This window comes from Lathyrus oleraceus, chromosome 3 (assembly GCF_024323335.1).
Source record: "Lathyrus oleraceus cultivar Zhongwan6 chromosome 3, CAAS_Psat_ZW6_1.0, whole genome shotgun sequence".
Classification (NCBI taxonomy): Eukaryota; Viridiplantae; Streptophyta; class Magnoliopsida; order Fabales; family Fabaceae; genus Lathyrus; species Lathyrus oleraceus.
The window spans coordinates 89,712,689-89,726,829 of NC_066581.1; the positions used below are offsets into that span (position 1 = coordinate 89,712,689).

A 14,141-nucleotide genomic window follows, 5' to 3' on the forward strand; every position below is an offset into this window, starting at 1 on the left:
TTGGGGTCATTGTTGTTAACCGAGAATATGGAGATGAAACGGTCAAGAAATGGGAGGGGTTGAATAGAACGACTCCCTTATACCATTTTCAAAAACAAATTCTTTTCAAAAAATCTGAGTTTAAAGCGTGGAAGCAAAATATAACAGCTGGATTCAAGAAATATATGTTTCATCGTCTTTTTAATAAGAATGGTTCAATTAATATTACAAACAACGAATGTAAAAGAAGTTGTTTTAAAAAGAAATGTAAATTCAAAATTTTAGGGTTAACAAAATCTCAATTGACGAATAAAATGTTCAATGAATTAGATGCATCGAAAATCTAAACTTATATGATAAAACATTATATGACATTCTAAAGATGAACAAAATATAATACATATGGTATTATGCAGAAAATTAAAACATAGATAGAGAAAGAAAAATGTACACGAAGATATATAATGGTTCGACAATTCGTCATCGATATGCCTACTCTACTCTTCAATGGTTTTAACTATTGGAAACGATAACATCTTCCACTATTTCAAAGTTAATGATACAAATATTTTGGTACAACGAGTTATCATCAAACTAAATAGTAACAACTCAATGCTTTAGCCAACACATATAAAAAACGATATTCCTTTTGCTGATGAAGATTACTCAACTGCTAACACACAAACAAGATCTTCAATGATCTTGATCCAAACACACTTGCAAGACATAATAATCATGCTTCAAACTTCAATTCCGCAATAACTTTTACTCGAATCGGACGAAGACTTATCTGAGCGATTGTTTTAACCAAAAATGATTTGACAACTTGCAACTTTGATATGCGACAACCTTTACCTAGTTCCACCAAAGTCTTCTATGGAGTATTGAGAAACTCTTATCTTGCTCGATATACACCATCTAATACGTTGGACAAGAAGAGATCCTTTCTCCTGATACACAGAACAAATTTCACAGAAAAATATTAGATTCCCTAATGTACCTTTAATCTACCTCTCATACTCAAGCTTTAGAATTGAGCATCACAATAATGGTTTCTTAGTATAAGATTGAAGATGATGAATAATATCTAAAGCATCTCACACAACACAACTACAAACTCTCACAATATTAATATTCTAAGAAGTTTTTCACAAGTTTGAATTAAGGAATAATGTGTGTGAATGAAAAAGCTCTCATGGCTTCTCTCAAGATTCTTGACAAAAGGAGTATTTGGTTCTTGGTGAATATCTTGATTACTCTCAACTAACCATCAATAATGATTATTGAAAAATGATTATCTCACATCAAGTACTTTTTAGAAGAGACACTAATTGGTTAAATATGTGCATGAGGTTTGGCACAAAAAGATGAAAGGAAGAAAATAAGATTTGAGTTAAATCACGAGGTTATGATTTAAATAAAGAAAGAAGGATTTGAATTAAAGGAGTGAAGTGAAGAATTTATTATTTTATTTGAATCATGTTCCATGTCTGTGATTTGAGTCACACTAAATCATGATTCGAATCACAATTGATTTTAAAGAAAAAAATTTGGTTCACATGAGTCAAATCAAATACCATGTGATTCGAGTCAAGAAGTACAATGATTTGAATCACACACTTTCCTAATTCGAATCAAGGTGGCATAACCAAATTATAAACATCTAGGGAAGTGTTTGATTCAAATCATAACATGTATGATTTGAATTAATCTTCACAAAAACCTTGATTTAAGTATTCTAACTTGTGATTAAAGCTACACTCAAGATTTTGACTTACATCAAATTGTATAGGCTAAAAAGATACATTATCATAGGTCCAAAAATAATACATTGAGTATAGGGGTATCTAAAGGTACATGTCTAAAAAAATAGTCAAAATGATCAACTTACAAACAAATTACAAACGAATTACAATAATGCAATAAATCAAATTACACACACATATCAAATTTAGACAGAACATCACAATAAATGATACTGACTGCAATGCAATTTCAGCTACACGTTCTTGTGCAGGGATGTCCAAGTGGGTGTGGAGTTAGAGTAAGTTCACACAAGGATTGTAAGAAGATTTGTATATGAGTGATTGTTGAGTGAATTGAATCTCCCTTTCTCACCTCATGGCTGAGGTATTTAAATGAATTGTTTAGGCCTGGGTCTTAAGACCTAAGAGATTGGTTATGATACTCTTCTCTCTCTCAGGAATATGGATGTGGAACTGTTACTTCCCTTATTATACTAGAGAATGAATTTTCTTCTTTGATTGTCTTTCTCGTACCATTAGTGGGTCAGGACATGTCACTCCCCATATTTTAGTAAGTGGGTGAGTGACATAACCAACAAGCTATTGATTCAATTAATGGGCATACATTATGAGTAATAGGCGACTACAAACTCTATTTTGGGTGATGCGTGTTATCATCTTGTCCTTGGTGAATCGTATGTTACTTTGTGTAATCCTTTGCAAATACACAAATCAATTACTATTATAAATAAATTTGACTTTTTTTGTTTCATTCGATGATTAATGTATTTAGCCCATATATAATCCATATACATCAACTATTTAATAAAGCAAAAAAGTGAAATTTGCATGTAATAATGACCATAAGGTCTATACCACTACATACTTCAACATATTTATATATAAATAAGGTTTAATGGAGATACAATGACAACGTAAAAAAGTTTTATACTATCACCCAAAGAGAATATATCTTGTATTAATGTTGATTAAGTATGAAGACTTTGATAGTAGAATCTTGTGCGTGATTGAAAATCATTCGATAACACTTGTGGAATTGAAATTTTTTGCAATACGATTAGTTTGTACATTTGGTGTAATTCAATAGTTCGATTTAATACATTACAAACTGGTTAAGTACATTTGTGAATCTCTCAATCGATAAGCATAATCTCTTTTACGCAAAAGTTGCTTCCGTCACGTAAAATAAACTCTATTTTTGAAACTTTGATAAAAATATTTATAAACATCTTAAGACATGAGTTTAAAGCCAGTAATGATCAAGTGAAGTATGAATCCCTTATTGCAAGAATGGCCTTGGCTAGAGAAATGGGTGTGTCTAATCTCAAATCCAAAAAGTGATTCTTAACTTGTTACTAGTTAAGTCGCTGCGACTACCAGATGAAGGAAACACAATTTATTAGGTATTTGTAGTAGGTTTAAGAGTTTGCAAAACACTTCAATTCATTCGAACTAACTTACAATCCTAGAGTGGAATACTCAAGAGCTATCCTCTTGTCAAAATTCGCCAACACCAAGTAGTCGGGTCACAACAAAACGATTTCACAAGAAACATTGTGCGTCCTTAACATAGAAAGTAAAGTCGTCAAATTCATAGACTCCTTAGATGCCAAAAGCGGGATGATGTCCTTATTTCAATACCTAACATATTATAAATTGTCCCCGAACAAAGAGGAAGTGAATAATATAAGAAGGATAATGCAACAAATTCCATCAATACTCAAACCTACATCACGTCCCCATAGAGAGGTCTTGTATTACGTATCCTCGCCTTGGCCGTTTTATCAATGGGGGCGTAAACATCCCAAGTCCTTTTCCTTTAGCACTAGAACAACTAAATTCTTTACTCGTGAGAGTGAATTACTTCACTAAATGAATTGAAGTTGAAGCAATATCAAAGATCACAATAAATAAAGGAAGACGCTTTTATTGGAAATTGGACAATCAATGTGTTCAAGTTACTTGGGGTCTGCATGGGTAACCAATTAATGTGAACCAACTCATTTCTATAATTAAGATACTATTATGCGTTTACTATATTAAAAATCAAACCTTTAACGTTTTCTCCTTCTTCAAAGACTCATTTCTGCATTATTTGGTGTGGTTAGGTCATGAGTGATAGGTTTGAGTGTGTTATCCATCATGGGAGTGTGTTTGTGGAGTTTAACAAATTATGTTACAAGGGGTTAGAGGAGGTTTGACAAGTTGACCCTAATTTATGGAATTATTTTGAGGTTATGGGTGGTTTAAAGGATTTAAAGTATCAAAAAGTGGAAAGTTTTGGTATTCTGATTCAATGGATATTAATGAGCTAGTTTTGTTCAAAGATGATGCAGGAACAAATAGAGTGAAAATGATAGCACGAATTAATGAGAATGTGCATTTATATGTCATGCATCCAGTTTATGGGGAAAATTCAATATTGTCTCTAGAAAACAACGTATGATCCAACAATGTAGAAGAAGACAATTTGAAAGATTTGAATAATGATGTGAAAGGTATTTTTGAAGATTTGAATACTCTGAATAATTTAGCAGATGGCACCTTGGATGATTTAAATAATGGTATAAAAGGAACTTTTTATGATTTGGATACTTTGGAAGATTTGAATAAGGAGGGACCACTGATATAGAAGATTGAGATGCAGTTGACCAAGAATCTTCATGTGAGGATGTTAATTTGGAAGGGGCCATTGTGTCTGTGTTTGAGAAAGAAAGAAAGCACACCGACACAACTTAAATCAAATACACACCAACACTTTCTGTAATCACATTTGAATATCAAGAAAGAAATAATAGCATGTTTGATACAAGTGAAACCCTTAAATAATGATCTTTTTTTATCTTTTTGTTGAGTCATTACATAGTTGACACTCCACGTTGGCAAATGCTAGCGTTTTCTTAACTATGCTAACGTTTTGTTAGCTAAACTAAAGGAAAAAACCAATAATGCTAACGAACCTAATATTAACGGACCAAAGTGTAACGTTTTATATTAAGGGACTAAAGCGGAACTAAAAATTAACTTAAGGGACCTAATAACTAATTATGCCTAGTTTATATATATATATATATATATATATATATATATATATATATATATATATATATATATATATATATATATATATATATATATATATATATATATATATCAAATGATACCGCTTTTTGATTAACAATATCCTCAAAGATTAACGAGACTTTCTCAGTCGGAAGTGAAGAACCCGAAGCCTCGTAACAACATCTTCTGCATTAAAGGGATCTCTCAGTCGGAAGTGAAGTACTATAAATACTGAACTGAGCGCAACACTGCAATTCTCCGTTGTTAATCGTGAAATACGGAGGTTCGTTTCTTACTCCAAATTTCTCACTTCCTTTCACTCACTCTCTTCGTTTAGGGTTTTCTCTCATTCTCAATATTGGAAGGAGCAGACCGTTACCGGCTCCGTTCCGCCCTTCGCACCCGCCATTGACGGCCCTTCTTCAGTCCCCTCTCTCTGCCAAAACCACCGTTGCAGGCGAGGACCTCCCTTCACTCTGTTGTTCATTAATATGTCTTTTTGATTAGATTCAGTTTTCTTTTCAGGCTGTTTGATTTGTAGAACAACATAAAACCTATTAGTTCTTTATGGTTTCAATCCTCAAATTCCGTAGAATCTTCTACACAATAGAAGCCACACGAAAAGAATCATATGGTGCTTTGAGACACTGTCATTCTGAGAAGCTATGTAGAGTAGGGCTTTTCTGGGATTTGGATAACAAACCACCCAATTCAATTCCACCCTATGAAGTTGCCAATAAGCTCAGAATAGCTGCAGCTTCCTTCGGGGTTGTTCGCCATATGGTGGCTTATGCGAATAGCCACACTTTTAGCCACGTCCCTCATGTTGTTCGGGAAAGTCGGAAAGAGAGGCAATTGTTGTATAGTTTGGAGAATAAGGGTGTGATCAAACGTAATGAGCCTCATCTTTGTCGTGTTTGCGGGAGAAAGTTTTATACTAATGAAAAACTTGTTAACCATTTCAAGCAGCTGCATGAGCGTGAGCACGCGAAAAGGGTGAATCAGATAGAGTCTGCTAGAGGGAGTAGGAAAGTGAAATTAGTGGGAAAGTATTCTATGAAAATGGACAAGTATAAGAAGGCTACAAGGGCTGTTCTGACTCCTAAAATTGGGTATGGTTTGGCTGATGAGCTGAAACGGGCAGGGTTTTGGGTTCAAACCGTGTTGGATAGGCCGCAAGCTGCAGATGTTGCGCTGCAAAAGCATATGGTGGATATGATGGATCACAGGCGGGTTGAGTGCGTGGTCCTTGTATCGGATGATTCTGATTTTGTTGATGTGATAAAGGAAGCAAAGTTGCGATGTCTCAAGACTGTTGTTATTGGGGATATTAGTAGTAACGGAGTCTTGAAAAGGACTGCCGATACTGCATTTTCCTGGGAGGAAATTTTGATGGGGAAGGCTAAGAAGGAGGCTGTATCGGTTATGGAAAATTGGAAAGATCGTGATATATTGAAAAGGTTGGAGTGGACGTACAATCCAGATGTGGATAAAAAGAAACTCAACATGGATGATGCAGATGCTGAAGCATCTGGAGATGATGATATTGAAGATATCTATGATGAAATTGATAATGACTACAATGATGACAAAGGTTCTTGGTGGAAATTAGACTCCGATGATAATGATGTTACAAATTGATAATCACTGAAAGCTATCCATCTTACATGTGAAGCTCGTCAAGAAAGCTACTGATATTGTAGATTTTAAGTAGATCAATGCCAACCTAATGCAATTCTTGATAGTTATATATTATGTTTGGTTTGCTGCTTTCCAAAAACATATTTCAGTTTTTCAATCATGATTTTACAATTTAAATTTGTTTGTGTAAACTCTTGAACGAAGAATTTTGGATGAGCAGTCTTCTACCCTTTTTGATCTCTCGCATGCTTATATGGGCGAAGCCTTACAACAATTTGGCACTTCAGAACAAGGTTATTAAAGTTGGTTTGCTTGATGGAGGGAGCTCGGCCATTGACTCTTGCTTCATTTAGAGGTTGGAATTATGGAATATGTATATGGACGAGTTGACACATACTTTGACAGTTTGTGTTTTCATTTAGAGGTTGTTATTTATTTATTTTATTTTACTTTGACAGTTGTTATTTTGTTCTCTTGGAATATGTATATATACAAGTTCATAAGGCAAGACTCATAAGTAACACATACTGATCCACACCTTTCGTTTCACATTGAAAACAAAATAAATAACAACTGTCAAAGTAAAATAAAAAATAAAAATCCAAGAGAACTGACCTACAAGGGTCAACTCGTCCATATACATATTCCATAATTCCAACCTCTAAATGAAGCAAGAGTCAATGGCCGAGCTCCCTCCATCAAGCAAACCAACTTTAATAACCTTGTTCTGAAGTGCCAAATTGTTGTAAGGCTTCGCCCATATAAGCATGCGAGAGATCAAAAAGGGTAGAAGACTGCTCATCCAGAATTCTTCGTTCAAGAAGCAAAACCCTTCCAAGCCACCAGGTAAGGCTTCTAATATCAACTGATAAATCTTTCATTCTCATAAGTAACACCTTAGCAAAAACTATATACTAGAGAAGAATAATGACTAATTAGTTGCTTGAGTTGAATCGAATATTAAGTTAAATCAAAATGATTAAAATAATTCTTCCAATTATTTTTGCATAGACCATATTTAGATAAATAACATAATTAAGTGTGTATAGGATAAACAACAAAATAATTCTAACAAAATCATTTTTGAGCATAATTTTTGCATTTGAATCCAGAACAAGAGTTTACACAAACAAATTTAAATTGTAAAATCATGATTGAAAAACTGAAATATGTATTTGGAAAGCAGCAAACAAAACATAATATATAACTATCAAGAATTGCATTAGGTTGGCATTGATCTACTTAAAATCTACAATATCAGTAGCTTTCTTGACGAGCTTCACATATAAAATGGATAGCTTTCAGTGATTATCAATTTGTAACATCATTATCATCGGAGCCTAATTTCCACCAAGAACCTTTGTCATCATTGTAGTCATTATCAATTTCATCATAGATATCTTCAATATCATCATCTCCAGATGCTTCAGCATCTGCATCATCCATGTTGAGTTTCTTTTTATCCACATCTGGATTGTACGTCCACTCCAACCTTTTTAATATATCACGATCTTTCCAATTTTCCATAACCGATACAGCCTCCTTCTTAGCCTTCCCCATCAAAATTTCCTCCCAGGAAAATGCAGTATCGGCAGTCCTTTTCAAGACTCCGTTACTACTAATATCCCCAATAACAACAGTCTTGAGACATCGCAACTTTGCTTCCTTTATCACATCAACAAAATCAGAATCTTCCGATACAAGGACCACGCACTCAACCCGCCTGTGATCCATCATATCCACCATATGCTTTTGCAGCGCAACATCTGCAGCTTGCGGCCTATCCAACACGGTTTGAACCCAAAACCCTGCCCGTTTCAGCTCATCAGCCAAACCATACCCAACTTTAGGAGTCAGAACAGCCCTTGCAGCCTTCTTATACTTGTCCATTTTCATAGAATACTTTCCCACCAATTTCACTTTCCTACTCCCTCTAGCAGACTCTATCTGATTCACCCTTTTCGCGTGCTCACGCTCATGCAGCTGCTTGAAATGGTTAACAAGTTTTTCATTAGTATAAAACATTCTCCCGCAAACACGACAAAGATGAGGCTCATTACGTTTGATCACACCCTTATTCTCCAAACTATACAACAATTGCCTCTCTTTCCGACTCTCCCGAACAACATGAGGGACATGGCTGAAAGTGTGGCTATTCGCATAAGCCACCATATGGCGAACAACCCCGAAGGAAGCTGCAGCTATTCTGAGCTTATTGGCAACTTCATAGGGTGGAATTGAATTGGGTGGTTTGTTATCCAAATCCCAGAAAGGCCCTACTCTACATAGCTTCTCAGAATGACAGTGTCTCAAAGCACCATATGATTCTTTTCGTGTGGCTTCTATTGTGTAGAAGATTCTACGGAATTTGAGGATTGAAACCATAAAGAACTAATAGGTTTTATGTTGTTCTACAAATCAAACAGCCTGAAAAGAAAACTGAATCTAATCAAAAAGACATATTAATGAACAACAGAGTGAAGGGAGGTCCTCGCCTGCAACGGTGGTTTTGGCAGAGAGAGGGGACTGAAGAAGGGCCGTCAATGGCGGGTGCGAAGGGCGGAACGGAGCCGGTAACGGGCTGCTCCTTCCAATATTGAGAATGAGAGAAAACCCTAAACGAAGAGAGTGAGTGAAAGGAAGTGAGAAATTTGGAGTAAGAAACGAACCTCCGTATTTCACGATTAACAACGGAGAATTGCAGTGTTGCGCTCAGTTCAGCATTTATAGTACTTTACTTCCGACTGAGAGATCCCTTTAATGCAGAAGATGTTGTTACGAGACTTCGGGTTCTTCACTTCCGACTGAGAAAGTCTCGTTAATCTTTGAGGATGTTGTTAATCAAAAAGCGGTATCATTTGATATATATATATATATATATATATATATATATATATATATATATATATATATATATATATATATATATATATATATATATATATATATATATATATATATATATATATATATATATATATATATATATATAAACTAGGCATAATTAGTTATTAGGTCCCTTAAGTTAATTTTTAGTTCTGCTTTAGTCCCTTAATAAAAAACGTTACACTTTGGTCCGTTAATATTAGGTTCGTTAGCATTATTGGTTTTTTCCTTTAGTTTAGCTAACAAAACGTTAGCATAGTTAAGAAAACGCTAGCATTTGCCAACGTGGAGTGTCAACTATGTAATGACTCAACAAAAAGATAAAAAAAGATCATTATTTAAGGGTTTCACTTGTATCAAACATGCTATTATTTCTTTCTTGATATTCAAATGTGATTACAGAAAGTGTTGGTGTGTATTTGATTTAAGTTGTGTCGGTGTGCTTTCTTTCTTTCTCAAACACAGACACAATGGCCCCTTCCAAATTAACATCCTCACATGAAGATTCTTGGTCAACTGCATCTCAATCTTCTATATCAGTGGTCCCTCCTTATTCAAATCTTCCAAAGTATCCAAATCATAAAAAGTTCCTTTTATACCATTATTTAAATCATCCAAGGTGCCATCTGCTAAATTATTCAGAGTATTCAAATCTTCAAAAATACCTTTCACATCATTATTCAAATCTTTCAAATTGTCTTCTTCTACATTGTTGGATCATACGTTGTTTTCTAGAGACAATATTGAATTTTCCCCATAAACTGGATGCATGACATATAAATGCACATTCTCATTAATTCGTGCTATCATTTTCACTCTATTTGTTCCTGCATCATCTTTGAACAAAACTAGCTCATTAATATCCATTGAATCAGAATACCAAAACTTTCCACTTTTTGATACTTTAAATCCTTTAAACCACCCATAACCTCAAAATAATTCCATAAATTAGGGTCAACTTGTCAAACCTCCTCTAACCCCTTGTAACATAATTTGTTAAACTCCACAAACACACTCCCATGATGGATAACACACTCAAACCTATCACTCATGACCTAACCACACCAAATAATGCAGAAATGAGTCTTTGAAGAAGGAGAAACGTTAAAGGTTTGATTTTTAATATAGTAAACGCATAATAGTATCTTAATTATAGAAATGAGTTGGTTCACATTAATTGGTTACCCATGCAGACCCCAAGTAACTTGAACACATTGATTGTCCAATTTCCAATAAAAGCGTCTTCCTTTATTTATTGTGATCTTTGATATTGCTTCAACTTCAATTCATTTAGTGAAGTAATTCACTCTCACGAGTAAAGAATTTAGTTGTTCTAGTGCTAAAGGAAAAGGACTTGGGATGTTTACGCCCCCATTGATAAAACGGCCAAGGCGAGGATACGTAATACAAGACCTTTCTATGGGGACGTGATGTAGGTTTGAGTATTGATGGAATTTGTTGCATTATCCTTCTTATATTATTCACTTCCTCTTTGTTCGGGGACAATTTATAATATGTTAGGTATTGAAATAAGGACATCATCCCGCTTTTGGCATCTAAGGAGTCTATGAATTTGACGACTTTACTTTCTATGTTAAGGACGCACAATGTTTCTTGTGAAATCGTTTTGTTGTGACCCGACTACTTGGTGTTGGCGAATTTTGACAAGAGGATAGCTCTTGAGTATTCCACTCTAGGATTGTAAGTTAGTTCGAATGAATTGAAGTGTTTTGCAAACTCTTAAACCTACTACAAATACCTAATAAATTGTGTTTCCTTCATCTGGTAGTCGCAGCGACTTAACTAGTAACAAGTTAAGAATCACTTTTTGGATTTGAGATTAGACACACCCATTTCTCTAGCCAAGGCCATTCTTGCAATAAGGGATTCATACTTCACTTGATCATTACTGGCTTTAAACTCATGTCTTAAGATGTTTATAAATATTTTTATCAAAGTTTCAAAAATAGAGTTTATTTTACGTGACGGAAGCAACTTTTGCGTAAAAGAGATTATGCTTATCGATTGAGAGATTCACAAATGTACTTAACCAGTTTGTAATGTATTAAATCGAACTATTGAATTACACCAAATGTACAAACTAATCGTATTGCAAAAAATTTCAATTCCACAAGTGTTATCGAATGATTTTCAATCACGCACAAGATTCTACTATCAAAGTCTTCATACTTAATCAACATTAATACAAGATATATTCTCTTTGGGTGATAGTATAAAACTTTTTTACGTTGTCATTGTATCTCCATTAAACCTTATTTATATATAAATATGTTGAAGTATGTAGTGGTATAGACCTTATGGTCATTATTACATGCAAATTTCACTTTTTTGCTTTATTAAATAGTTGATGTATATGGATTATATATGGGCTAAATACATTAATCATCGAATGAAACAAAAAAAGTCAAATTTATTTATAATAGTAATTGATTTGTGTATTTGCAAAGGATTACACAAAGTAACATACGATTCACCAAGGACAAGATGATAACACGCATCACCCAAAATAGAGTTTGTAGTCGCCTATTACTCATAATGTATGCCCATTAATTGAATCAATAGCTTGTTGGTTATGTCACTCACCCACTTACTAAAATATGGGGAGTGACATGTCCTGACCCACTAATGGTACGAGAAAGACAATCAAAGAAGAAAATTCATTCTCTAGTATAATAAGGGAAGTAACAGTTCCACATCCATATTCCTGAGAGAGAGAAGAGTATCATAACCAATCTCTTAGGTCTTAAGACCCAGGCCTAAACAATTCATTTAAATACCTCAGCCATGAGGTGAGAAAGGGAGATTCAATTCACTCAACAATCACTCATATACAAATCTTCTTACAATCCTTGTGTGAACTTACTCTAACTCCACACCCACTTGGACATCCCTGCACAAGAACGTGTAGCTGAAATTGCATTGCAGTCAGTATCATTTATTGTGATGCTCTGTCTAAATTTGATATGTGTGTGTAATTTGATTTATTGCATTATTGTAATTCGTTTGTAATTTGTTTGTAAGTTGATCATTTTGACTATTTTTTTAGACATGTACCTTTAGATACCCCTATACTCAATGTATTATTTTTGGACCTATGATAATGTATCTTTTTAGCCTATACAATTTGATGTAAGTCAAAATCTTGAGTGTAGCTTTAATCACAAGTTAGAATACTTAAATCAAGGTTTTTGTGAAGATTAATTCAAATCATACATGTTATGATTTGAATCAAACACTTCCCTAGATGTTTATAATTTGGTTATGCCACCTTGATTCGAATTAGGAAAGTGTGTGATTCAAATCATTGTACTTCTTGACTCGAATCACATGGTATTTGATTTGACTCATGTGAACCAAATTTTTTTCTTTAAAATCAATTGTGATTCGAATCATGATTTAGTGTGACTCAAATCACAGACATGGAACATGATTCAAATAAAATAATAAATTCTTCACTTCACTCCTTTAATTCAAATCCTTCTTTCTTTATTTAAATCATAACCTCGTGATTTAACTCAAATCTTATTTTCTTCCTTTCATCTTTTTGTGCCAAACCTCATGCACATATTTAACCAATTAGTGTCTCTTCTAAAAAGTACTTGATGTGAGATAATCATTTTTCAATAATCATTATTGATGGTTAGTTGAGAGTAATCAAGATATTCACCAAGAACCAAATACTCCTTTTGTCAAGAATCTTGAGAGAAGCCATGAGAGCTTTTTCATTCACACACATTATTCCTTAATTCAAACTTGTGAAAAACTTCTTAGAATATTAATATTGTGAGAGTTTGTAGTTGTGTTGTGTGAGATGCTTTAGATATTATTCATCATCTTCAATCTTATACTAAGAAACCATTATTGTGATGCTCAATTCTAAAGCTTGAGTATGAGAGGTAGATTAAAGGTACATTAGGGAATCTAATATTTTTCTGTGAAATTTGTTCTGTGTATCAGGAGAAAGGATCTCTTCTTGTCCAACGTATTAGATGGTGTATATCGAGCAAGATAAGAGTTTCTCAATACTCCATAGAAGACTTTGGTGGAACTAGGTAAAGGTTGTCGCATATCAAAGTTGCAAGTTGTCAAATCATTTTTGGTTAAAACAATCGCTCAGATAAGTCTTCGTCCGATTCGAGTAAAAGTTATTGCGGAATTGAAGTTTGAAGCATGATTATTATGTCTTGCAAGTGTGTTTGGATCAAGATCATTGAAGATCTTGTTTGTGTGTTAGCAGTTGAGTAATCTTCATCAGCAAAAGGAATATCGTTTTTTATATGTGTTGGCTAAAGCATTGAGTTGTTACTATTTAGTTTGATGATAACTCGTTGTACCAAAATATTTGTATCATTAACTTTGAAATAGTGGAAGATGTTATCGTTTCCAATAGTTAAAACCATTGAAGAGTAGAGTAGGCATATCGATGACGAATTGTCGAACCATTATATATCTTCGTGTACATTTTTCTTTCTCTATCTATGTTTTAATTTTCTGCATAATACCATATGTATTATATTTTGTTCATCTTTAGAATGTCATATAATGTTTTATCATATAAGTTTAGATTTTCGATGCATCTAATTCATTGAACATTTTATTCGTCAATTGAGATTTTGTTAACCCTAAAATTTTGAATTTACATTTCTTTTTAAAACAACTTCTTTTACATTCGTTGTTTGTAATATTAATTGAACCATTCTTATTAAAAAGACGATGAAACATATATTTCTTGAATCCAGCTGTTATATTTTGCTTCCACGCTTTAAACTCAGATTTTTTGAAAAG

At 33.7% G+C, this 14,141-nt stretch overlaps 2 protein-coding genes across 2 annotated transcripts; one reads left to right on the forward strand and one right to left on the reverse strand.

Moving 5' to 3' along the window:
* The first annotated feature begins 5,360 nt into the window (after positions 1–5,360).
* On the forward strand, positions 5,361–6,560 carry LOC127125527 (uncharacterized). The gene has a single exon (XM_051054325.1). It carries the CDS (start codon positions 5,376–5,378, stop codon positions 6,447–6,449), a length of 1,074 nt encoding a protein of 357 aa, XP_050910282.1. The 5' UTR covers positions 5,361–5,375; the 3' UTR covers positions 6,450–6,560.
* A 1,200-nt stretch (positions 6,561–7,760) lies between these two features.
* LOC127129840 (uncharacterized) lies at positions 7,761–8,834 on the reverse strand. The gene has a single exon (XM_051058958.1). The coding sequence runs from the start codon at positions 8,832–8,834 to the stop codon at positions 7,761–7,763; it is 1,074 nt and encodes a 357-aa protein (XP_050914915.1).
* Positions 8,835–14,141: the final 5,307 nt, after the last annotated feature.

Coding starts and splice junctions, on each gene's coding strand:
- LOC127129840 (XM_051058958.1), bottom strand. CDS start 8,834: ATGGTTTCAATCCTCAAATTCCGTAGAATCTTCTACACAATAGAAGCC.
- LOC127125527 (XM_051054325.1), top strand. CDS start 5,376: ATGGTTTCAATCCTCAAATTCCGTAGAATCTTCTACACAATAGAAGCC.